The 27,122-nt window shown below is 44.2% G+C and overlaps 1 protein-coding gene across 3 annotated transcripts; it reads left to right on the top strand.

The window, feature by feature from the left end:
• The first annotated feature begins 1,004 nt into the window (after positions 1-1,004).
• Positions 1,005-24,607, top strand: mapk8b (mitogen-activated protein kinase 8b). 3 transcript variants are annotated; one of them, XM_030097716.1, is made up of 12 exons: positions 1,005-1,299; positions 6,230-6,410; positions 7,424-7,553; positions 8,050-8,108; positions 9,091-9,229; positions 12,232-12,397; positions 13,740-13,811; positions 17,205-17,387; positions 18,131-18,255; positions 18,982-19,045; positions 20,141-20,218; positions 20,360-24,607. In XM_030097716.1, the coding sequence occupies exons 2-12, from the start codon at positions 6,289-6,291 to the stop codon at positions 20,527-20,529; spliced, it is 1,308 nt and encodes a 435-aa protein (XP_029953576.1). In that variant the 5' UTR covers positions 1,005-1,299; positions 6,230-6,288; the 3' UTR covers positions 20,530-24,607. The 3 variants fall into 3 exon arrangements, with proteins under 3 accessions (XP_029953576.1, XP_029953575.1, XP_029953577.1); XM_030097715.1 differs by lacking the exon at positions 13,740-13,811 and adding an exon at positions 15,557-15,628 and having other exon boundaries at positions 1,006-1,299; XM_030097717.1 differs by lacking the exon at positions 13,740-13,811 and adding an exon at positions 15,557-15,628 and having other exon boundaries at positions 1,008-1,299; positions 20,355-20,508.
• The last annotated feature ends 2,515 nt before the right edge of the window (positions 24,608-27,122 follow it).

The raw sequence follows: 27,122 nt of genomic DNA, 5'->3' as shown, positions 1-27,122 counted from the left end.
AACCTAATCTTACTCATTATTGTGACATGAGGGAAAACTTAAAAACAACGCTAACCCCATATTTTATTTATCACTGCCTTTCAGGACACTGCACACAATGAACATGTTAAAACATCATTAAATATCATTAAAAATATCATTAAAAAAATACCAACATTAGAAAATGGGGTAGAAATAATTTGATGTTTTACCAAGGATCAGCACAATGACATATTGACAGACGGCATGCTTGGCAGTGGGTGTCTTCTTGTGTTTTCCCATGTTTTGTTCGGGGCTAGAAGATTTTAGTACTTATAGCAGTTTTTCTGTATGATGCACAGTAGATTTTATCACGCTTTTTACTCAAGTTTTGATTGGATGATTAATGAATTTTAAGTTTGTTGTATTTGTTACAGTCACAATAAAAATAGTCTGTTCCATTCAGTTATATTATATTTTAGAAATGTAGAACTGAGTGTCATCCACACAGCAATGAAATTTAATATTGCATCTACAGAAGATATGGGCAAGGAGGAGAAGGGAAACAAAGGACATGGGACCAAGGAAATTGGAGGGGTCACTTGACCTTTTTTTAAAAAAAAATTAAATCAACCTACAAAAATCTGCTCATTCAAAAATATCTCTTGAAAGGTATTGCTTAATTAATAACAAATAAAACCATAATTAAAATCAGATCAGCCACAAAAGTCAGTGAGTCAAGGTTGGTTAGAATTAAACTATAATACTCTTGATGAACATTAAAGTGCAGTGTGTGTGTGTGTGTGTGTGTGTGTGTGTGTGTGTGTGTGTGTGTGTGTGCATTCACAGTGAAATTAAATCCTTTTTTAAGTTACTTTAAAGCAATGTAACATTTCAAACCAATGTAAAATCAGCATCCGGAAACGAACGCGCTGCCGCTCTTGAACGCTCCTCCCTCCGCCCTCCACTGCCTGGTGCGCGTTCAAGAACGTCCCGCTGCTCTTGAACGCTCCTCCGTCCTCCCTTCGGTGCCGAGCGAAGCCGAAGGAAACATCGGAAGACTCATCGGAGAAGATCGGAAGCTTTCGTCGACGGTCGGAATGAAATGGCAGAAACTGTCCGTGTCACGGAAGCGCCGAGATTAGGTTACGTAGAAGCTACACATGTATTTTGCGGCGGTCCTGGCCTGCTAGTGTGAAGCAAACCGGAGAAAGGAACGGGGAATTAGGAGCTGCTTTTTCTCCTTTTTTTTAAGAAGAAAGAAAGAAAGACTCCAGTCCTAGTTGTTGGGTCTCCGGCAGGCTTCAGCGGGTCGACAGTGTCGGAATTAACCGGAACGGGGTGAGCTCGATATATGAATATAACATGTTTGTCGTGTTGTTGTCAACTGTTAGAGGCGCCTGAAAGTGGGTCATAATCGGGTACCACTGTAGTTCTGTGTTCCTCCAGCACGCACACGACAGGCAGGACAGGTCCGGCCTAAACGGTGCGGAGCAGCCCGGACCGAGAGGCTCCACTGTGGGGAGGGGGAGCGCCGCTGGAGCCCTCCCGTGTCGGGGCTGCACATTAGGCTAACCTGCCTGTCACATAGGAAGTGATCCGCTCCGGCGAAACGCTCAGAAGTCTCCTCCACAAGCCTGCGGATACACCCTGTTTTTAGCTAGCTGCCGTGGGTTTGAATCCTCTCACATCCTGCGCGGTTTGTGCCTCAGCATGTCCTCATCTCTCCCTGCAACTGTGCTCAGGAGCTCGGATCTCTTGGCAGCTTGCATGGATGTTAGTTCCTGCTCCTGCACTGTAGTGGTATTTGGTTGATTGCAGGTCTTTTCAAACCGCCTGCCAAGAAAGGACAGCGATGGTCAGCCAAAATGCACCAAGAAATCTGACCCCTGCACCAAAGTGTAGTCTGCGGAGATGGGATGAAGTCTGATTTTCTGGTTTCTCCTGTTAGAGCTCCTCCTTTATGCTGCTACATGCAATTTAAAGTCTTTTAAAGGGACTGGGGCTCTGAACAGGTAAACAGCCCTCCACACGGGGAAACAGAAAATAAGACCCGATTTACACAATGTTTCAAGGGAAAACGCATCAGTTGCACTATTTCATTTCATGGAAGTTTTGCCTCTACACAGCAACGTTAACAACCAGCAAAAACACTGAAAACCATGTAGTTTGCATGCCAGGCCACAAGTTGGCACTGTTTTTTTTTAATGAAAATTGGAATTGCTATTGCTGTTGACTCCCAACTGTAAAACAACCAAATCCCAGGAGAATATGGACTGGGAGTCCAAACACTCTGGATGCCTCCATTCCTGTTCTTGTCCGTCCCCGGGTGCATGTGCAGAACAACTACAGTATTTACATCTTCTGTGGTGCATATTTGTAGTGTCAGCATTTCAGTAAAGTTTGTGTTTTCACCGTTGTTTTGTAAACAGACTCTCAAATTGCAACAATTTTCATTTTCACTTGAAAAAAATCATGCTGCTAGTGCCAGTCCAGGATCGTGATGATAGTTTTATTTCAACGATATGCAGGCTGTTGCATGTTTTGCGGACACACTTGTGTATTATCCCTGCATGAAAATACTTCAGAGCACATTAGGGAGTGGGTTTCATTTCAGAAAAAAATTTGTGTTTGCATGACAACGTGTTGAGAACAATGTCGCTGACATGGAAATGACAGAAATGCAGAACATTATGTAGTTTTCATACTTTGCCACTAGTGGATGTTGCTTGTTTTTGCAGTGAAACCTCACACACTTGCACATAGAGAACAATACGCTATAAACATGAACTATGGCGTATACACAGATATTTTTATAGAACTACTTACTACAGCTGTGGTTTCAGAAACGATCAGAATCTGTTCACTACGACTGGTGTGTGTGTGTGTGCAGTAGCAGCGTTTCAGGTAAGTCCCCATGCCGTCTCCATGGAGACCGCCGGAGCATTTTGTAAAGGTTTCACCTTTTTGGGGAACATTTTCAAAATTTAGCATTTTCAATGGCTCTGAACATTATTGCCATGTCAATGAAACTCCCCAAAAAGCAACAAGTTTTCTGTTTTCACTTGACAACGTTGTGCAAACGAAGTCTTATATGTACTGTAGATTTCTTTTATCTCAGTGAAGGATAGAAGACCAGCTGTTCCAAAGAGCTCAGTGCGGTGTACAAAGATTTCTCGTGGAAAAGGTAGAAAAATTGGAGAAAATCGCTAGTTCGAGTTTTAAAAAATAAAGGTAATATGAGAATAATAGGTGGGTTTACTGCAGCACAACACATGTTTTATTAAATTACCCGCCACATGATTTGAAAGTGTTATATATCAGGGCTGTGTTTGAATAAAACAATTTGAAGAACTATCGAGCAAAACAGTCTGAGGATAAAACTCAACCTTTTTCTTTTTTTTTAAATCTGAGGACAGCTGTGATAGTTTACCTCCATATATCTGACAGATTTTGACTCGTGAAGCCATCAGCGCATGGCGGCAGCAGATAATCGGCTCTTGACACGTGTGCAGCATTGAATGTGCTTGATGTGTTGTTACTTTTGTGTTTTATCTAGTTGTTCTCTGGAATGCAAATGAGAAAGGCGACCTTGTTTTGTGAAAGTGGAAGTTCTATCTGAACTAAAACTGATTGGTCCGTGTGGTCGGCGCAGTCGGCTCAGGGTCTTTAATGTGCTGACGGCGTCCTTGTGGCTCCTTATCAGCAGCCGCTACTTTGGCCGAACACGAGTGCTTCGTAGATTAAAAAGAGAAAAAAAGCAGCTGAGATGACCTCAGAATTCGTTTTTGCAAGAATCTGACGTGAAGTGGAGCAGACCTGCGGTAGCAGTGAGAGACAGATCCACTCCCAGTAGAGACGGTTTGATGGAAAGCTGTGGGAGGGGCGCTGTGGAGGGTCCAGACACGGCTGCCAGTCCAAAAGCCATATCTGGCACTTTTCTGACACACTTTATCTCCTCCTTTCTGTCTGACTGTCAGGAGACGTTTGGTGTGGAGTTTTTCCAGCGGATTGGAATATGCATGTTGGCGTTGAATCTCTTTCGAACCTGAGCCACCGCAGACGGTCAGAGAGTCGAAGCATTTCTCTAAATCCGGTGAATAGAACCCACTTTAGTCACTGAGCTGGATCATTCAGTCACACGTTCATTCATTGATGTGATGCTGTTCCAAACATGCCGGACTCTGACGCACTCCGTCACGTCGGCGAAGCCCCGTTTTCGCACCGATCCCCCTTCTTTCACACGGACCCCACAGCACTCGGAGTCACGCACTCCTTCGAATACTCGAGGACGAGGATACACTCTCCCCCTCCAGTGTGGCCCATATTGGATTTGTCAAATGACATTTTCTAAAAAAGCAAGTCTGAAGCTGGCTTACTTGTTATTTCTGGCCCTGCTGAAGCGAGATACCCCTGGCAAATGAAGTTGACATTTGTGCTGCTGCACGAGGATTCATATTTACATGAGAGGGCTTAAGATTGCTTTCTTCCTCTTTTTTTTTTTTCTTTTGTTCCCTGTCAGCTACGGGTGCAAGAGTTAATGAAACTGGATGCAGCATTAATGGAACGACCAACATCAGAGTGAATACTGTGCAGATAACGGAAGCCTGAGAGCTTTGAGTGTTGAGGTTATTTATACGTGTTTGCTGCAGTTTGGAAGCAATCACATGTGAAGACACTGCTGCGGTCGGTCTGCAATGTCATTTTAAGTTCCCATTATCCTCTTTATGGTCAGCCTACTGCTTTATTTGCCATTTGAGCTCATATTGAGTGTAGAGAAATTGTGTTTGTGTCTTGGTTGCTTCTTCCGCTGTGAGATAAAACGGTGAGCCGCTTCGCCATCCAAACTGCTGACAAGGTTGCGCACCGGGAGACAGAAGACGGTGTTTCCTGATCCGACTCAAAGCAACTGAGGCAAAAGAGAGAGAAGTGAGGAGCACAAAGATGAGAAGAAGACAGAAGAAAGACTGTCAGATCTGCATTGTTTGAGCCAGACAGCTGCTCGTTGACATTTTCCCTCAAGAGGAAGGACTACAAGCAAACTGCTTTATTCTCTCTCTCAGCGAACAGTTTGTCTCTTCAGTGATCAATATGAGGGTTAGGATTTTACTTTTAGCTTTGTCTTGCAAGGCAGTTAAACCCGAGTCAAGATCTTCCCAGCAGGAAAAGCATGTAGAGAGTGATCGAATGGAGAGAAGAGACGGCTTGTAGGCGAAGGGGCGGGGTGGCATCGGCGAGCCGCTCATCTGAGAAACCGAGAGGTCAGCTTATAGGCCGCGGAACGTTCAGCCATCAGCGCGGAGCTGACCTCTTCACCGCGGCGTTCCTAATCCCTCTAATGATTTGTCATCCTCATACTCAGTATGAAGCCCCGCTTCCTGCTTCCTCTCCGCCTCAATCACTGCTCCATCTCCCCTGACCTTTGGATTTCATATCCAGCTCCTCGGGGTTATTCCACGGATTTCACGAGCTTAGTCATCGCGGCGTTTGGCTGTTCGGCCGCTTTGATGCGCTGCCGTTCGTGAGTGCTTTTTGGTGTTTTAATTGGGCTGAAGGGAAAGTGATAGCAGGTACTTGCCGTTAGCACCGATCAGAATAATCCTCATTTTCACACTCCAGAATCAGTGAAGGATGTCATTGTGATCAGCTGAACTGGACAGCTACTGCTGGAAGAGCTGCACAACACGGCTGTGTTTTCTTTACTTTATAAAACTTCATGTATTAAAAGGCCTTCTTTTCAATTTCAGTGGGTGTGCCACACATTGCTTTTGTTGTACGTAAATAGCCGGGTTGTTCTTGGTGAATAATCTCTCTGTCAACTGAAGTAACACTTAAATTAAGACGAGCCTCATTAATCTGTCCTCCTGACAGCATTTTGTACATTTTGTCTCTGAGGGCGACCCAGTTCATCTCTAGTATTTAATTCCTCGGCATTGAAACGTTGGCTTGCTTCTAAACCCCCCCTCCCCGAGCTTTCATCACAAATCGCACCATGCATATTCAAATATGCATATATGAGCAATTTGTCTTGACCTCTTTGTTTATTCAGAGGCTTCACGCAAAGCCGTGCTTAATCAGATGACACCAAACTCTTTAAAATAGTGTTTAACATCTGTTCATCTCGTCCGTACCGCTTCCCGCTGTGCGCGGTTCTTAAGGGATTTGAATTGTGTTGAAAACAAGTGGCCCATAATCAGCAGCGCCGGATTATTTGATGTTTTTCCTCTAAGTCAAACCTGACCTGTCCTCCTCTCTGCCCTCCCCTCTGCAGCTCTTGAGAGTCGATCTCTCCTTGGATGCCCAGCCACAGCGTTCGTCCAGGACGTCACCATGAACCGGAACAAGCGTGAAAAGGAGTACTACAGTATAGATGTGGGCGATTCAACTTTTATGGTTTTAAAGCGCTACCAGAACCTCAGACCCATCGGATCCGGAGCACAGGGGATTGTCTGGTGAGTATGACTGAATCATCATCCCATTTGGTAGGGCGTTCATGAAGCTTGACGAAGCAGGAAGCACCCCACATTGTTTGTCATGGGTTTTAAACCCGCAAAGAAAACAAAGTTTCTCATCATTTAGTTTGCAGATCAGCCGCAAGAGGTCGACGAGTTTTCATGAAAAAGAGCGTGACGAGGGAACCGTTGATTACCATATGAGAATGGCTTTCTGCACACTGCTCGCACATCTATCATGCCATAGGCTGATTGATTGGAACGTCAAATATATAATTAAGTGCCAAAACGGGCGGTCTGAAGTAAACCGGCCCCCCCGGTCTCGTAACACAAGCTAACCACGATGAACTCATCCAATTTCTGTGCTGTCATCAATCCTCCCCGGTCCCCATACCAGGTGGGAACACGCCGAGAGTGACGGAGACGAGCATCAGTCAAGAATAGCAATTAAATATCAGCATCTGCTGTGTTTCTCTCTCACGTTGGCAGCGTGCGAGGAAAATGCTTCCCACACTTCAGGACCGAACTCGCGACAGTTCCATCACTCGAGAGCGCCGATTGGCCATCTGCGTTTCCGAACGGCAATTCAAAACGGGAACATGTGCTGACTGAGAAGGAAATTGAACCCACTGTGCAGTGCGAAGCAGTTTTTTACACTGTAATGATTGAATTAGCGATACGGCGCTCCTAAAATAACGCGTGGAACGGCGAGTGTGTGATCGTCCTGGACGTACAAACCTGTCGCGAAGCAGAGCTGCTCTGATAAAGTAGAAGGAGCCAATCAGGAGCGCCCAGGTCTATTTGCCTCACAGCAAGAGATGTGCATCACGCTCACCTGCAGCTACGCCTGGAAATATCTGCTCCTTGGATCAAAACCTTCAGAACGATACCAGATATATTCATATAACATTCATGAATCTGCTCATGCCTTTGCAAATGCTCCGTATCGTTTTCTGCTGCTCCTAAAATGGACAGACACTCTGTGATAATTCTGTGTTCACATTTCACCGCAGTTCGGCGTACGACCACAACTTGGAGAGGAACGTCGCCATCAAGAAGCTGAGCCGGCCCTTCCAGAATCAGACTCATGCCAAGCGAGCCTACAGAGAGCTGGTGCTCATGAAATGTGTCAACCACAAAAACGTACGGGCTTCGCATGACTTTCCTCCTCACAGAAAAGACTTGAATGTGACGGAATATCGCTCAAGCCATTAAACATTATCACCTTGATTTAGAATTAACTGTGCAGACATCTCACAGTGTATGAATAATGACATGCAAAAGCAGGAAATACCCGTTTAAATGGATAAAATGTAAGTCTGCTTGAGGAAATCTTGGTCTGTATATAAAACCCAACATCAATCTCCCCTCTGTGCATCCTTTTTTTAAACCTTGTAGTCTCGTCGCCGGCTCTGTAAGCGATTAAAAATTGATATGTGGTCACATTCAGAGCCGCTGCGGAGTCGGTCGTGAAGCAGAAGGCTTGCTCGGTTTGTTTTCCTCGGCAGGACGTCGCCTGGACGTCCAGTGCCACAGGATATACGTTTATGTTGCCTCGATGTCTCGCCTTTATTGTCAATCATAAAAACGTCCTGCTTCCATCCATAACCTCCAGCACTGTGCTTTTCGTTTCCCGCAGATCATCGGCCTCTTAAATGTATTCACGCCGCAGAAGACACTGGAAGAATTCCAAGATGTGTGAGTATCAGAAAACCGGAGCTGGAGCTCAGTTGAATAATATTGTCCTTTCATAAGAATTGAGAAGCGGCGGAACTGAGTGGAGCGACACAATCAGCCCGAGCAAATGAGCGAAAGACATTTGTGCGAACTTCTGCCTTCGCCGAGAGCATCGCCTGGGTATATTTAGCAGAGTCCTGGATGTATTTCGAAGTCGACAAGATGTCCATGCGAGTGGAAACTGGCTGTAAAATCACAGAGGGGGGAATTCTGGACCGAGATGTGGGGGAAGTGATGGTTCCAGCGAGCGCGACGGGAACAAACATGATTAATGCCATCCTCGAGAAGCTCAGGGTGTGCGTGCGTGCGTGCGACTGATTGCGCTGCTCTGTCTGCCTCATTGGAGCTAAAAAGGAAACCGGACAAATCATAGCCGGAGGGGCTGCAGGGCGAGCGCACAGCGGAGAGGATGAGGACGTACGCCCTGTTTGCCTCGTGCGCTCTTCAGCAGCACTTTTTTTGAGTAGAGATTTCAGCGTATGCAAACGGTCGACCTTGCACCCGAAAGCGCTCCTTCGACGGCGCGTTGTCACTCCGCCGAGCACAGGAACGGATCTTTAATGGTGTAGAATCTGCAGACGCCGTCGCCAAGGTGTTGCTTTCACTCTGGAACAAAAAGCTGTCGGAGGTTTTCTTAACTCCACGTAGGAGGTTTGAAGAGACTGATGATATAACAGCTGCCAGATAACATCACGTCACCGGTGTTTCTGAGGAGGAGAAACCCGCGCTGTCACTTCCCAAATGCCAGGCAGAAGAAGTGCTGCGTGAGGGAGCAAGTAACAAACCCAGACCCAGTCGCTTCACTCATTTATGCTGGATTTTTTTTCCCCATTTTTGTTCTTTGTCTGGAAAAGCAACTCCCTTTAGCCGTGCCGGATGAGATTAATTTCATGTTTGGCCTGTAATTTTGCACAAAATCCACAAATTGGTGGTTTCCCTGCAGGTATCTAGTGATGGAGCTGATGGACGCCAACCTCTGCCAGGTGATCCAGATGGAGCTGGACCATGAGAGGCTCTCCTACCTGCTCTACCAGATGCTGTGTGGAATCAAACACCTGCACGCTGCAGGCATCATACACAGGGTTAGTCATCCCAACATCTACATGCGTGGCTTTTTTTTTTTTTTGCATGTGTCAGCAGAAAGTAAAGTGGTATTTTTAGTCTCCGTCCAGTGTTGCATTTCAGGTCAAGTTAAAGGGTGCCTGCACTTTAGGGGGATTTCGGTTTGACTCCACATTTGACTCAAGGAAAGTCAGAACTAAAAGGTCAAGAATAGGGCAAAGACCTAACAAGACCTCGAGGCCACCACAAAGATCCACCAATCCACCGGGAGAAGGAGGAAATCAATGGGACCAGACCCCACAGATTGATCCGTACGCTCGCCTTGTGAAAACTCTCCCAACCCCACGACTAGATACCGTTCAGAGGGTTTGTCTCTGTGAATTGACAGCACAGCCTTCAGCTGAAGATTTCAGTCGCCTCCCACCTTTTTTAATTTTAATCTCTAGTCATGTCATTTTTCACATATTCCGCTGCATTCTTTCAGTTTGTTTTTTAGATTAATTATTTATACTGTGAGTGCTTTGTTTCCTCTTTTGAAAAGCACAAAAAGCACAAAAACATTTTTTCTGGTTTGCAGTGCGAAGTCACACTCAATCATCAGATGTCGAGAACTTGTTTGATTCCTCACCAAATGGCTTTCATTCCCTCTGAACTCCTCGGGTGGTTTTATTTCAACAAAGGATGACGCTCTGTCACTCCGGATGGAGTGATGGATGAATGGATCGGTGGAGAAGGTGATGGATGAGGACTGAATAGACGCGGTGATGTGGAATAGAGGCAGTAAGACATGGTGGGATCGATTGTGGGATTGATTGATAGGCGTGACACAGAAATGGTTGCATTGAAGAAGAGGTGAATACAGGTAGGACGGGTCGGATGAAGAGGCTGATGGATGGAGCGATCATCCACCTGGAGCATCTCCATTAGAAACACGATGGTAGCGCTCTAATGCTTCACCAGTCAGGAGGATCAAAACAACACATTTTTCTCATGTTTATTTGCTCATGGTGAATTTTTTAATGTTGGTATTTTGTGTTTAGTTTGTATTTTTACTGAACAGATTTGAGTAATTCTTCCAATAAAGGCTTTCATCAGCTACAGTAATTAAAAGCCCATTAATGCACCAACCAGCATGCATAATTAATGGATCAGGACTCCCTGGAATTCAAAGGTCAGCATAAGCCAACTGAGATTTAAAAAAACAAAAGAAAAATCGTATATCAAGCTTTGAATTTCAATACAGGAACTGAAGGAACGATTGGATGTTTTCAAGAAATGTGTTAACAAATCTTTTTTGGTTTTACGTTTTTGAACCGTGTGAGGCGAATTCTGAGACTGATTGTTTAATCCCACCCAAAATATCAGAGCGTGACTCAAAGTGTTCACTTCTGACCGCCAAACCAAACGGAAAATGACATGATCCAGTCACAACTGGTTCAGCTTCAGGGCCAAGAGAAAGAGCACTGTTAATCTCACAAGACGTCTTCTGCGTCAGTGATGTGGATGATGAGTGTTGTTGCGAAATTTGACAGTGATGTTGTCATGTGTTCATCTGATATCGTGCAGCCCGACTTTTAAGCACCACACTCAGGTACTCGTATTCACCTTGGAACAACACACACACTCTCTCTCACACACACACACTCTCTCTCACACACATCCTCGGGGCACCTGGTGACAGCAGCACTCTGTCCATCACCCGTGGTGAAACCTGCAGCAGTAGATTAGCGCAGCTCCCTTTGCTCCGCCAGCCAGAACTAATTGAACCGCGGGCAGAGCCAGCCGGCGCCGATCGGCACGCGAAGCTTTCATAAGGCGAGCAGACGGCGGGCGGGTCGTAGGTCCTGACAGATTCGGAGGATTCTCCCTTGAGAGAATACGAGCAGGTACTCACCTGTGACTGTAGGAAATGATTTCCTTCCCTGTGACGGCACTCAAGCTTAATTCAAGTGCTCCGATAATTAAGACGTGATGACAATATTAAACAGGAAGGTTCTTCCCTCCTGCACATGCTGGGACACATTAACGTTAACGGTCTACATGAGATTCTCGTCAACCCTCAACTGTCATGGCTGCCACATTCACCTTCACAGCTGGAATATACCTTTCTGCAGATCTTACCTGCAGGCAGTGAGCCTTGACGGCGTGTTATTAGCTGGAATCATAAAGAGCGGGTTGGAACTCTCGGTTCAGTTTGTCAGGATTTGCTGGAGGAGAATGGAAATACAGATTTCTTTTACTGAACAGATAAGGACAGGTTGGTCTAATCAATGCAGCAGCAGCTCATTGAGGATGGTGATAACTCGTCGTTTTAATTACATTTTTCCCGGCTTCACTGGACATGCTTTTGTAGACTGAGCAGCAGAACTCATTCATCTTGAAATCTTCTTCACCAAAGCCAAGCATCTTATTGTGTTGTTGACTCTTCATTGGACCAAAAAGATTTTCTTGGCAGTCCAACAATGTGTTGTTTGTGATATGTTTGAAGTTTCACAGATGTGATGTTTGTTCCTGTCTTTAGAAAATCACCGAAATGCCTCCATGTAATGGAGCGTTTGTGTTTTTCTCTGAGGTTTCGGCACATTAACATGCTGCACTGACCCTGCAGACAACACAAGCTGATATACAGGGTTTCCCCCCAGCCAGTTGCAGATTGCTTAAACTAACCAGGCCGACGCGCCGGGGAATTCAGCGTGCTTTTAATCAGAATCAGAGCGGCTGCTGCGAGGCACATGAAAGTTTCCTCTCAGCGTGAGGTGGTACCACATGTTGTCAACTAAAGCAGCGAGCCCTTTGCCTTTTGTGCCTTCCAATGGATTTATTCTGGAGCCTTTTCATGGTTCAGAAAGCAGGGGCAGCATCGTGAAACTCGATCGTCTCATGAAAACAATGACGCTGGGTGGCTGTCAGCTGTAAAACTATCAATATGATGTGTTCTAAACGCATGAATTAGAGAAGTTCAAATACACTATAAAGCTCTCGTTGCCGTGTTTGAGATGTAACTCCATCTTTCTCCACACAGGACCTGAAGCCCAGTAACATCGTGGTGAAGTCCGACTGCACACTAAAGATCCTGGACTTCGGCCTGGCCAGGACGGCCGCCACCGGCCTCCTCATGACGCCCTACGTGGTGACCCGCTACTACCGCGCCCCCGAGGTCATCCTGGGCATGGGCTACCAGGCCAACGGTGAGTCCCGGGGCGCAGCGGCGATCGGCCCGACGAGCGGGAGCTGCTGCCTGGCCTGCTGCATGGCCCTCACCTCTCCCCGAGACGCTGGAAGATCACCTCCCCAGAATACACACACACTTAATGCACACACACTTTCTGTAAAGGGCGGACTTGGGCATGCGGGCGCTGTTGGAGGGAAACTCCTGTTTGGAGACAGCAGTGCTTTAAGCATGTGCTGCCTGTCCTGAGCTCAGTCCCGCCCGGCTCCGTGAACACAGGCCACCGTGCATGCACCGTGCACTCTCACTCCGCGCTCCCGCTTGGAAACCGCTCAGTTTCTGCAAGACGGCCTCAAAGAAGAGTTCAGCGCGTTTGGAGAAACGCCGTCCGATGCCAAACTCATATCAGTCAATTAGAAACCTCGAGCCGGAGAGTGTGTAGCTTAGTTTGGCAGAATATTAGAAAGCGATATCAGAGGGAGGGGATCAGTTAAAGGTCACAGAAATGTGTGGAGGCAGATTTAAAGGCTGGGATCTCCTTCTAGAAGTTGTTTTCTCTCCCCGAATATCAGCTGACAACCTCTGGTGTGAGAGAGGAGAGCGATAGTCAACACAAGTCGTCTACACAATGCCAGTTCAGGCTTTTCTTATTCTTACCTTGGGAATTGGTGCCACACGATGTATCTGAAACACGCCTGCAGCGAACAATACGCTACAAGCATTAATGAAATCGAGTACTCCTACATTCCAATGGAACAAAGTTAATAGTTGGATTGTAGCTATGAGTGACGCTTAACGATGACGCCATCAAGTGGTCAAACGGAGATGATGAGTCAGAAAACTATGACTCGGTTCGTGTTTTATTCCTGTGCAGGTTTAAGGTTATCATGACTGCTTAACTGTTACGCAACTGCTTCTCTATTGATAAGGTTTGCAGCATTTTTCAGACATCAGTTCATCTCCACACAGCAGAAGTTGAGTAAACAGCCGTTACAGAGCAGAGCTGTGGGAAATGAAGACCAGCCGTCTTGCTGAACCAGAATATCCATTGAGAACGATGAAAAAAGGCGACTTATGTCAGGAAGAAAAGGTGTTTAATCACTACATGATGCACTCTGCTTCCACATAGCTTCAGGTCCTTCAGAAGTTTATATGTTGATCTAAAATAACTCGATATTGTCTCAGTCCAGATTACTGCACGGTGCTGCAGCCTCCTGTAAACTCTCATCTTCAGCCTTCTTCACAGAAACACTCACACCATCCTTTTTTTTTTTTTTTTTTCCTGCTGAACTTGTTGCCATTATTTCGGTTCCTTTCGCTGCTTATTCTCTTCTTCCTCCCTCTATGCTGCGCGCGTGTAGTGGATATTTGGGCTGTGGGCTGCATTATGGCAGAAATGGTTCGCCACAAAATCCTTTTTCCAGGAAGGGATTGTATCCTTGAGCTGCTTGCAGCAGTCGTCTGGCACCGCTTCTGAAACCAACCCGGCACCCAACGCGTTCCCGATGAGCTGTCTTTCATTTCTTTAGCATCAAACGGATTGCGATGAAGAAATTCTGTCTCATCTCGACTTGTAGCCTCCCTCCTCCTCCTGCATAAACACACTCACACACACACACACACCCTATGAAACACCACAACCGCCACAAGAGAGACCTGGAATCCAGTCTGTGTGGGGCTGCATCATCAAATAGAAGTAACATAATGACAACTCCCAACATTTTCATAGATTTTCTAACATTCATGAGTACTTTAAAGATTTTCAAAATGAGCATATTTCATCTAAAGACATGTATGTCACTGATGGAGAGACGGTTACTTCCTTTACTGCACGTCTCCTACAGAATTGAATGCGTTTCTGTAAACTCACCCTCATAATGACTAAAACTATAAATACAAGCTGACCAGCTTTTACTTTTGCACAACTATATTGTTGCTGCCGTCTAACACTCCCTTCTCACTGTCAAAGTTGTGTTATGTTCCTCCCAGCGGTGGAATTAGGAGTAGAAAGAACGTCAATTGCAAGGTGTCAGGTGTAACACAAGGGTGTGAAACATGCAGTTTGCGGATCAAAAACGGGTCCAGTTCTGGCTTTTTGATGACATTCAAAGTGTAAAAATTTCCCCCAAATTATTGTTTCTGTATTTCTTTAAGTGTTGTTGTCCAAGACCTGAAACCCAGGATGATTTGTGAAGACTTGCAGGCTGTGAGAGTGGCAGGTGCATTCTGAGGAAAAGCACAGTGATAGAGCAGATTGTCTTTGGATGCAGCAGAAATCCAGAGAATCAAGAAAATTGTGTTTTTCATCATTTTGCAGTCTTACATGAGGCCACCTCATTAAAATTGGTCCACCGTTCAAGTTGTACTTATAGTTTTTTGAAAAACTGCTTGTTTAGGTTTCATAAAAATATGTAGCAGAAAACAAATGGAAATGTGGAGTTGTCATTATTTGCAGGTTGTTTTGCTTCGATTTGGTTAATCTGGCCCTGAATGGATCTTATATGACCTTACAACTGTGTTTGACCTCTGATGAACCGTAGTTCATCTGTTCCTATGTGTGCATTTCTCTTCCTGCATGTTACATTTAATGAATATTTAAAGCCAACATGCCAACATGACCATTTAACAAAAAAGTAACTGATAACTTTTTGACCAGATTGAAAAGCAGGTAAACAGATTTTTTTTTTTCCCTGGCATTGGCAGATTTGGTTTGCAGCTCTACTTTTTTTTTTTTTTCCCACAAATGTAGCACCGTCTCAGGGACTTTCCAACAGATTTGCAAACAGGAAAGAAAAATCATCAAGCAAACACACATTTCTTTACTTTCCATGTCGTTCTATGCGCAGCATGCGACGCAGTGAAGACGCAAAGAGGCCGAAATGCAAAAAAGAAAATCTTCTGGAAGACCTTGAAAGTCAATGTCTCACTGTCCAAAGCCGATGATTCACAGCACCTGAAGCAGAACCGATAGGAAACACGCCGCCTCTGGATAATCTTTCACCGTTCCTGCATTAGAAGAGAGTGCACTCAGCTGCATGCGGTCCATTTACGTGTCACACACTTCACCTTGCACGCACATCTTTGTGTTTGTTTTTCTTTTCTTCAGTTTGTTTGTTTTTTTTTCTTTGTCGTTTGAGTCCTGCATGCTAATTGGATGGTTGTCATTTCATTTTTTCAGTTGATGTCTGGTCTGTTGGCTGCATCATGGCAGAAATGGTCCGGGGTAGTGTGTTGTTTCCAGGCACTGATCGTATCCTTGAGTTGAACCTCCATCCAAAACTGCCCCCTCCCCAAAAGAAAGAAGGAAAATGCTGAGTTGCCTCATCTTTCTGTCGTCTTGTTCACATCTTTGCACACATGAGGAGAACCAGCGGATGGAAGAGATTTTGGTTTTTTGAAGATGAATACTCGCTTTTCATGGCGAATAATGATCCATCAGACAACAAGCTCATTTGAGAGCGTTTTGTTTATAACGTGATGAAGAAGACGAGCCAGCTTGTTGAGAGAAAAACTGGAAGTAACCATAAGAGGCTTTCTGCTCGCACCAGTTGAGGCCAGGAGATAAAAAGAGAAAAACAAACAAGGTGAGATCAGGTGATAAGCTAATCCACTACCTGCAGACCTGATCGAGACGAACAGATCGAGGACTTTAAGGTCTTATCAGAAATCCTGCAGGGAACTACAGAGAGAGAGAGAGAGAGAGAGAGAGACCGAGGACAGAGTGTTGTTGACTTAAAACAAGGAGGAAGAGTCTTCCAGCAGTCTAAACCTGCAGCAGCTTCGCTAGACAATGGTCCAGTTTCACCTGACTGAGGCATAACTGAACCAGCTTTATTACAAACTCATAAAAAAGTAATTTGAAATTTTTTTTGAGGATATTTAATTTTTTAGATCATCTCCTTTATGTGCTGTTTGTATATGACAAACTGTTGAAATGAGCAAAATTATCTGCAGTTCACCGTCTCTACAGAGAAAATTCTACAAATTTGATGAATCTCTTGCAATTTCTATGAAACTTTTATGAAATATAAAACGATTTAGTGCCAAACTAAAGAACAGTGATCAAACAGTGAAACATGAGAAGACTTTGGCAGCTTGAAAACCTGTTAAATCACATTTATTTGCAGTCATGCATTGAGTTATCTTAAATGTCTTGAAACCAAAGGATTGCGTTAGCCTTTCCTCTGTTAGAAGATGAGCCGCAGTTTATTTTTAGATAGTTTAAATTATTCATAAAACTGAGACATCCTGTACAGTCATATTTAAAACAACACAGACTCTGTAAGAGATCAGATTTTTTAATTCCATAATGTCTCAACTTTACAATTTCTATTTGAAGGGATGTTGGTCATTAAAATGCATATGTACATAAAATACTAAATGAAGCAACAACCAGTTCAGTTAGTTTTTTTCTGGCTGAGTTTAATCTGCAGTTATTAGTCATTAGCTTCTCCTTCTTGTTGCCAACGACGAACAAAGATGTGAACAAGCTTCTACCGTATGTGTTACATTTGTATTTTCGTGTGTGTTTTGTCCTCAATGGGGAAACATTCATTTCCAGCATCTGGGCGTCTGGAAGGTGAGCCGCCTCGCCTGACGGCCGCAGATGTTTGAAATCATTGTTCGTGGTGGTGTATTTGTCCCGCTATCATCCTGACTGCTCTCTACAGGATCGACGTGCAAATCAGTTAGGAATCAGCTGAGAGAAATGAGATCCGTAGATCCAAAAAAACTAGAATACAGTCAAAACCCTCCTTTGAATTCCCGATGCTAGCCGATCTCCTCCCAGTCCAGCCCGTTTCCTTTCTTAACAACGCAACCACAAGATATCGACCAGTGGAACAAGGTGATCGAGCAGCTGGGGACGCCGTCGCAGGAGTTCCTGATGAAGCTCAACCAGTCGGTGAGGACCTACGTGGAGAACCGGCCGCGGCACGCCGGCTACAGCTTCGAGAAGCTCTTCCCCGACGTCCTGTTCCCCGCAGACTCCGAACACAACAAGCTGAAAGGTGAGGCTTCGGCTTTACTGGTAGGAATGCAAATCTTTTCTTGGATGTTGTAGAATTTGTCATCAGTGACTCCTTGATGGCTGCTTTTGTGGTTTAGGGATTAAAATAATGGGTCCTCTGTGGCTCAGTGCATCCGAGCAGGAATCTGCACTTTGCCTGAGTTTGAGTCGCTTCTCTTCTCTGCAGACGTCGGCTGACAGCAAAGCCCGAGCGACACTTCAGCTTTTAGCAGCTGCCTCAACGTTAAGCGCTGATTACCGGAGCTGACAGCTCAGGACCGACTTGTTTACCGCGAGGAGGAATTCACCTCCGGTGTGTCTCGGTGTGAGAAGTTAGAGGAGATGACAGGAAGCCGCCGAGCTGTTATAAGGGGGGGGGGGGGGAACAGAAGCGGCTCATCTTTTTATGTCCTCAATAATTTTAGGAGGTATATAAAAAAAGCAAAGTGTCGGCAGCGCGCTTCCCCTCAAGTTCTCCACTCGAGCCGCATCGCTTCGACGTTCACACGAAGCTCTGAAGACCCCCGCTGGCAGGGCTTCATACACAACGCGTCAGAATCAAAGAGTCCCCGCGCAGAGTCGAGCACAACACTAAACCAGATATAAGTTTGCTGTTTCTGAACACACACACACCCCGCTGAGTGTTCAGACACAATTTCAGTCTTTTCTTTATTTTTATTTTTTCACATCATTGCAGAAAACAGAGTTTTATCACCTGATGTGTTTTTGTTGTTGCTGTTCCAGCGAGCCAGGCCCGAGACCTGCTCTCCAAGATGCTGGTAATAGACGCATCGAAGCGGATCTCAGTGGACGAGGCTCTCCAGCACCCCTACATCAACGTGTGGTATGACCTGACTGAAGTGGAGGCGGTAAGGAGCAGCCGCAGCTGAAGTTTAGGAAAGCTTGAAATATAAGAAAATGCGTGACGGTGCTTTATGAATTCCAGTGAACGTTGGTACAAAAGCCTCGTCTCGACTCTGAAAGCTCTCCTTCGGAGCTGGAGGCTTCAGTCTGAAAGCCTTGAGCTGCTTTGAGCTTGTTAAACATTAAATCTCAGATTCTCCGAGACGTTGCAACAAAAACACAAAGTCTGTGAAGGACACAATGATTCAGCATGTGTAAATTGATTTTTGCTCTCCGACAAGAAAAATGTGAAACCACTAATCCCTTCCCTCTCTCTCTCTCCCTCTCTCTCTTTCTTCTGTGTAATGAAAAGATTCCTCCAAACGCCCTTCGTTCTTACTGCAGTGAAAAGTGCAGATTTTATGCAGATGATGCAGCAGTAGGCTGACTGATTGCTCCTGAATTATGCCTGGCACACACGCTGTTAATTCCTGTCCTGAAGAAAATTTGGCCTTGAAGAGTTTCTGGGTACTTTTAGCTGGAAACGATTGTGGCCGGGATAAAAAAAAAAAAAAAAAAAAGAATGAAAAGGGTCAGCACAAAGTGGTTTTATTGCTAATGCTGCAGTTTCAATCAGGAGTCGATTCAGACAGTTTTCACCTCGTCCGACGTCGTTCAGGTTTGATTGGAAACCTGCAGATCCGAAGGCTTTGCTTTATATTTGTGTGCTTTGTTTTGTTTTTTCCCTCCAGCCGCCCCCTGTGATCACAGACAAGCAGCTGGATGAGAGGGAGCACACAGTGGAGGAATGGAAAGGTAGGAGAAAAACGTTCTTCTCTCTTCTTGAAGCTGTCACCAGCGCTCGGTCGTTTGCAGCGTGTTGCGTAAGGACGGCCGAACTTCCTCCTGGAAAAGGAGTCCCGAGCTTTCCTCTGCGCTCTGTCGCCGTCCACGCGGGACACGGCAATGAACCCACGCACGTTAAAACGCACGACCTCCAGGTTCGCCGCGACGCTATGGAGGGGAAGCTGAAGAGTGTGTGTGAATGGAAGCGGTTAAGTCGATATGTCTTCACGCCTGACTTGAGGCGGTCGTTCGCCGTTTGCTGTGCGGAGAAAATAGAAGAGCGGAGGAGAAAAGACGTGAGTCACCTGAACACCGCCGACCTCCATTCCGGATGACGGCGCCGTGTCGGAGAGGCAATCAAGAGCAAAGTGGATTAAAACTGACGGTTGACCATTCAAGCGCGACGAGATCTCAGACCTTAATTCACCAGGTTATTTTCCGTGAACTTCCCGTAACCCGCGCGTCCCCAGTGAAGCTAAAGTAATCATTCCTTATGAGTTTATTTGTTCTAATCTAACGATGAGTTCCTTTTCTCTGAGGTTAAACTCTTTGGGTTCAGGGGATGAAGTTAAAACGCTTAAAACCTTCAGTTCAGTTTCAGAAAAGTTAATATCGGTGTCAAGACCAGACCTTGAAAACTGCCTAACTCTGGTTTCCTGTTCGGACCTTGGCAGGCGAGAGTCTGTCCTCCAGTTCCTGGCATCACTGAGCTGTTTTAGTCAGTCAATTAGAGGAGGAGTTTTGCAGCCTTTCTTTTTTGATAATCTGATTGGAAAAACAGCAAGGAGACATTGTGTGGCTGTAACCAGCAGTGGACCTCTGATTGACCCCTGGGGAACGCCACGGGGAAACTGGTGGAGGTGGCAAAGAGGAAAAAGACACTTCCTCCATGTTTTGCGTCCTTGCTGCATATTTTCCGCCTTCCTCTGTTACAGACGGAGAGAAAATGACATGTTCACACACGAGGCGACGGTTCAACATTCCCATCAGCCAACAGTCAGAGGCTTTGTTTGAAGAACGGCGCGCTTCAGTTTCAATCGGTTCCACTTTCCTTTTGTGTTGCAGAGTTGATATATAAAGAAGTGCTGGATTGGGAGGAAAGAACAAAGAACGGCGTGATCAGGGGACAGCCAGCTTCCATAGGTTAGTGGACTCCAGTGTTTCACACTTTAACTTATTTAACATGTCTGCGCCGTGCCGCTGGCGAGTGGCGTCCAGACGCTGCACCGCTGCTGCTACTCCTGGCGACTGACCACAGGCCTCTTCCTGCCTCTCATAGCACAGGTGCAGCAGTGAGCAGCAGCCCCACGGCACACCAGCAGCGCCGCCCCTCCACGTCCACCCCCCCGACCCCGACCCACTCCGACGGCAGCCTGGAGCCCGCCGGCGGCGGCGGCGCCGCCAGCGCCGCTCTCGCTGCTACAGCCACCGGCCCCGTGGGCTGCTGCAGATGACTATCATCCACACCTCCTCCTCCTCCTCCTCCTCCTCCTCCTCCTCCTCCTGCTGCTCTCGGCCCTGGACCGGGCCGCACCCCCCCTCACGGTCACATCCAAGGCCGCCAGCCCCACATTGGCCCCGCCCCCCACCCGCTGTACCGGCGTCCCCTCCGTGCTCGTCTTCAGTAGTGTAGCGTTTAGCCAGCTAGCTGTTTGAGAAACATCTCTGAAAGGACAGATCTTTCTCCCTCTTTCTTTTTTTAATGACTTATTTTTTTAAAATTAGAATTTGTTTTTTCATTTAAGTCCTTTGCTGTAATTTATTGTGGCATTTCTTAATTTTTTTTTTCTTTTTTTTGGAAGCCTAAGACGATAAGAGAATTTTTATGATTTCACTGCGTTGCAGTTTGTACAAACTGACAGTGAAAACGGAGAGGAAATCTGTTTAAAAAAAAAAAAGAAGAAAAGAAACGTTTTACTGTGATCTATTTTTCTGTTGAGTCGTTCGTTCCACTCGTAAGCTACTGCTTTTTACAACTCACCATATACATGTCGACTGAGTTTGTACAAAATTTAAAGGTAGGTGTTGTTTTACGGCGAGCCATTGAAAACTAATTTAAATCAAAGAACCAACAGTCTTAGTAACCGTTTTCATCCCATTCTGGATATCTGGATTTCACTGACACACGTTTCTGTGGGATCTCCATTTTCTTTGGTGTCATAAATGAAAGCTTTATCATTTTTTTTTTTTTTTTGACATTTCCAGCGTGGCATCCGAGGCTGAAGGAGCGTTGAGCAGGCCCATCGAGACCGTCTTCTGTTTTCTGAAGTGCTTTAAACGTGTCGCTGGACCCGGGTCGGTTTGAGGACGGTTTTTTGGAATGTTGCTCCGGGGGGGGGGCGGGAATTTATGTTTGTGACGGTGGGCGTTACGAGGCGTGGAGCTCGTGAGAAGTCGAAGGGAAGTTGTGACGTTGAGAAAGCGTGCGAACGTGTCGGTGTTTGTTTTGGGGGTGAGAAAAAAAAAAAAAGAAAGAGGAAAATGTCCGCCTTCTACTTTAAGATCCTGGTATTAGTAATGTACTGTAGGGGAATTTGGAAAAAAAAAATACAGGTAAATGTAAAAACAAAAAAAGACGCAGCACAAATGAAGAGTCTAAAGAAAGAAAATGACTGTATGCAATAACGGTGCCCTTTTTCTCCACTGTAGAGGTTTTTGTTATGAAAGGAAAAGTGCCTGTTGTTGTCTGTCGTCCATTCCTTCAGAAGTGTACCGATGAGGCTTTTCTTTTTTCTCTTCCCGGATAGAAACGGTAGTGTCCGTGTGGAAACCATGATGTGTGACGGCGTTGTAGTTCTCACAAATGTATTGTATATTTTTCTACTTGTTTTGATTCGGACCCGGCGAGGCGACGGCGTGTTTTTTGAGTTTGGGGTCGTTCCGGAAGAGAAGGCAGGTTTTATCAAGGTCTTTCATCAAAGTGAAAAAAAGTTATTTACAGTGACAACAACCAAAATACAGGGTTTTTTTTTTTTTTTTTTGGTTTTCTTTTTTAACATTTGCATCTAATGTGATTTGCAGGAGAGAAAACGCCTCCGAGCCGATGTAGGGAGCCCGTCAGTATTTTTTTTATTACCCGGATTGACGCATTACTTATCGGAAAGCTTCTCTCGTGCAGCTAATCCGTCGCTGCCGAGTGTTTATCCGCAGGAGGCAGAGCCGGTGAGTTTCACGCCCACGGTGTGAATCACCGGCACGTGCCGTGGACGCTGACAGCGGAGGAATAAAACCGTGCGAGGGTCGTCCAGACGCGTAACTCAACACCCCGACACGGTTTTCCCGCCGGATGTTTTTCCTCAGAGCGTGGGGGTTTATCTTTAGGCTCCGCCGAGCAAAACACACATCTCACTCCTGGCGTAGCGGCATCGATTAGATATCGGCGCTGCGGTTGCGTTTCCAGGTCTGGATTGGCACCAGCCGTTCAATAATCGCTCGACAAGGATAAAGATAAGTTAACACTGTCATTTCGATAGGGGAAAAAACCTGCATTGTAAAGAGAAATGTAATTTTCACGCTACATGTCTGAATGTACTTTAAACCTTCTCACATCTTCTCGGACTGCATCACATTACCTCACCTTAACTCTGAGCATAAACGGGTCGTACATTAGCAAATAAACTTTAGTAAAACGGTGATAGCACAAGCAGACGTTAGCTTTGGCAGAGAAATGCCGAATATTTAAGTGTTAATGATTATACATCCACTTTGGTTATCGACCAGGAGTCGTCGTATGTCACCTATTTATCACCATAATCATTTTATTCCTTTCTCGGATGACTGCTAGCTTTTCATTTAGCGAAACAACTTAGCTACTTCAAGAAATGGGCATTAGCATTGTTTGTTAGCCACACAGCTGGCTAAATTTAATGCATCACTAAGCTAATGTTGGTTTTGCCAGTGAGCTACACTGTTAAATAACATTTAAAAAGCAAATATCACATCATTTTTGCTGCTTTCACCTTTAATTTTACTTTCTTTTCAGGTAACTACGGAATTACCAATATGAAATGTTTGCTTTTAGTTTTCTATGTTAGCTAGGCAACTCTTAAAATGTTAGCCGTGTACATTTGCATTAGATCTAGTAAATATAACATTTGGAGGAAAAAGTTAAACTTAAGGAATATATGCTGAATTGTTCAGTTTTGTTCTAGAAACAAATATTCGCCTTAGTTTTTATACAGCTTCTTGTATTCATCTTCTGGTCAGACAACATGCAGACACGGTCACTGTGTTTCATTATTATTGATTTATATTTTAAGACGCTCAAGTCAACTTCAGTGTATCATAAAATCTGTATCACGACCAGTTTGATTCAGACGCAAAGGCTCATTTTTGTAAACGTGAACAGCTGGTGCCACTCTCAGCAGAACAGAGCAGAAATTGTTTTATCGTTTTTTCTTTTGTTATGAAGTCATATCCATAATCGCAGTTTTGGAGCTAAATGGCAAAAAAAAATTAATGAATTTATGGTTTCAAACAGTGGAAAAGCAAATTTCCCCACATGTAAATCCAGTGAAGTCCTGAGAAATAACCGATATCACATTTGTATTGCTAGCTATGTAATGAGAATGAAATATGTGCTATACAATAGATAAATTTTCAATCAGAAATACTGTTTTCTCTCTAAAGTGCTCTTAATTTTTTTGCCCAACTTTAGGGGAATTAATTGGAGTATTTAGGTATTTTTTTTTTATTCTTATGTTTTATTCTTCTTTAGGTGGTTGTCGCTTTAATATCGGCCATTAATTCTTTTGTATCCTGATTTTAGTCGGCTTTGATGAACTACCTCACGCTGAATTTCTGCCAGTCCTTGCATTTTACGTAGTCGCCTGCAGAGTTAGCTCTCCGAGACGTGTGAATAACAGATTCCATTATTTATTTATTTGAAAGTGTACTATTTGTCAGTTTCAACAGACTTCTAGTTTTGTACATTATGTATACTTCACCTAGAAGTAAGAGAATTGTTATATGTATTTTTTTTTTTTTTTTTTTTTTTGGTTTTATTTTGTTTTTAAACTAAATGTGCAATACCTTCAGCAAACTGTGCTAGTAGTATGTGATGGGCCTAGCCTTTGTTAGCTGTCTCCTGAAGGTAAAGAAAATGTTTGGTACTGTCAATCCATACTTTAATTTCCTTTTTTTTTTTTTTTTTTTTTTAAAGAATGAGATCAGTTGTTATTTCTGTGACTTGTTAATAGTCATAACGTTAAGCCACCCACCGAACAAATCCGTCGGCGGCGATCGGAAAGTCCTGTGACCCGAAAGTTTCCGGCGGATTTTTAGATTCGGGATGGAGTGGGAACAGTAATGTTGAGGGGGGGGAAAAAAAAAAAAAATGAGTGCATACCTACGAGAAATCATTATGTGTATGGTGCTGGTTTATAATGTTTGCTAGTGAATCCAGCCATGCAAAGTAGTTTTAAGAATTCCTGGATCTGCGCGTCTCGAAATAAAACCCGCAACCAACGAAGAAGTGCACTACGAGAAAACATGCACTGGGATCTGACGATGCCACCTCTTAAGAAAAGTCAAGAAAAAAGGAAAAAAAAAACATGTACTGCAAATAAAAGAAATACACTTCAAATCAAGACTGATTTTTTTTCATGTTTAATAAACATGGTAGCATATATGTAAAGGTCTCATTGTGGCATTTGAAATTGAACTGTTTCACTGCGTAATTTTTAAATGTCATAGTTTCATTAAATTTTGTTGTAGCACTGTATTGTGTAAGAGGAAATCTCATGATCACGTCGTAATATGACAGGCTTTCTCAGAGATGAGTCCGCCAACTGTTTAGCTGCGACAAGTAAGTGTAAATTGTGCTAGTTTGAGGCTTTTATTTTGAAATCTCTGTACTGTCAGTGTTGCACTTTTGCTAGGTTTTTTTCCCGACACTGTTAGAAAGGCTATACAAAGTCATCCACTATCAACTGTCTTCAACTATTCCGATTCATCTGTGATCAATCATTGCTGCCTTTTTTTTTTCCTTTCTCTTTTTGTCCAGTTGATTTTAATGTTTCAGAATATAACACCTCCAACTCACAGGTGATCTTCGTCACTTTATTCCCGTACATGTCCATTCATTACAATAGTGGAAATCCAAAATAAATAAGCACCAGCAGAGCAACAACAAACATTTAGTCTTCGTCATGAGACGTCCACAGGAGGGGTTGAAGGAACCCGCTGTCTGTTCTTCGGGACCTGAGGTGTCAAAAAATAGGGAGCAGGGGCCAAAACCGGTCCGATCAGGCCTTCAGGGTGACTTCAATAAATCAGATAAAAGTACCTTACTGAGGACTGGATCAGCTGAATCAAGGGTGTCAAATCAACTTGTAAAAATTACAAATGTGTGAACTGAATTCTTTAATGATGGATTTTATACATTTCAGCTGAGTTGTCCAAAAAAAAGAGAGAAAATCATATGTTTGCAATGTAATTCTCCCTCCCCCCAATGTTTTAATCTAAAAACGTCTTTGAAAAATTATCACCACAAATTTGGTTTTGGGTGCATTAACTGAGCATCACCTTGTCTTTGTATTTCTAACAAAACAGTTAAAATATTGAAATTATATTACTGTCATTTTGCTGATTCAGGCCAATTGAGACGAAGTTGTTTGTAAAAAAAAAATGAGTTTGACACCGCTGTTTCAGAGAGATCCGATGAGGAACAAGTACCTTGTAAACCTGTGCAAAACAACACAACATTGTTTTTTTTGTTCTGCAGAAAAGGAGTTAGCATTCGATCTGGGTGGACGCGCTGCTGATTGGTGATCGTTCTTTAAATTCCCTGCATGCAACTGGGCCGGCCACCAAATTCCTGGGTCCATTCATTTAAAGGGGGAATTTCAAAACTGTTTCTTTTTTTTTTTCTTTTTTTTTCTCTTCTTTTTAGAGCTGGTTTCATCAACAACACATTACATTCACTTACAAGGATACATTCTTAATGCAAAACTTTCATTCGATTCACAAGTCACTTTCACGATAATTGGCACCTTCTCGGGATTCATCAGCAGTTTGTACCGTGTCAGGAAGAGAAAAATAACAGAATCAAAAGTCAATGCAGCCACCGTTTGGACTATGGGCGAATATATGCACTACATCTCTTTGACAAGCAAGCAACACTACTTTTCTTTCTTTCTTTTTTTTTTTTTTTTCTTGGCTATATTCAAAAACACTTCCCTGAAGGCACAAACCAGGAAACTCCATTGTTTCTTTGAGGGCAGTGTTCAGCTTCGTGTGCCAAAATCAACATGGCTTCCAGGCGGGACGCTCCAATCGGCGAGGAAGCCAACAGCTGAGGCGGTCCAGCTTTGGTTTTAGTTTTTTATTTTTTGTCCTGGCAGATGAGTTTGTTAAAGGTATGCTGACATCAGTGAGGAACGGAGTAAAGACTCGAGGCTTCGCCATCAGGAGAACCGAGAGGCCAAGTAGAGGCACTGGAAGGGCCTGAGGGCAAAGGTCATAGGCAGCTGTGGCAGAAGTCCCCGTTTTAGTTTCACCCAAAACTGCATTTACATTTCACAAACTCGTTTATGCGGTAATAATTCTGAACAAAATGGCTGCTATATGAATATGGAGGTGGATAAATACAACGGGAAGGAAGCTCTGCTAAAGCTACCGCTGGAACTTCAGAGTTGGTTCACCAAAATGATGACGAAATACTGGAAATGAGTGGTTACGAGCTGCTCCAATGTTTTCATTTGCACAGGTTTGGAGATTTAAAATGAGGAATTAGCGACATCTCTCTGTAGAAAATTAGCATTTTCAGTGCCCGCACAAATAAAAAGCAATTCACGGGCTTCTGATCCAGGCTGAACCGACCCTGCAGTTTAAGAAAACTACTTGACGTTTTGAAAAAATTTGAGTTTATTTGCTTTCTTGCAGTTTTTTTATTGATAGCATAAAGTCTGCTAAAGCTCGAGCCAGCTGCTAGCTTGATTTAACTTGAAGATTTTGCTGCTGTTTAGCGATAACAAAACATAAAATACACATTTTAATGTAGTTTCTGTTTTGTTAACCAGTAATTTATTCATTATATGTAAGATTT

This window comes from Salarias fasciatus, chromosome 8, assembly GCF_902148845.1.
Source record: "Salarias fasciatus chromosome 8, fSalaFa1.1, whole genome shotgun sequence".
NCBI lineage: Eukaryota > Metazoa > Chordata > Actinopteri > Blenniiformes > Blenniidae > Salarias > Salarias fasciatus.
Note: the sequence above shows the minus strand (reverse complement) of the source record. Positions and strands in the feature narration are given on the sequence as shown.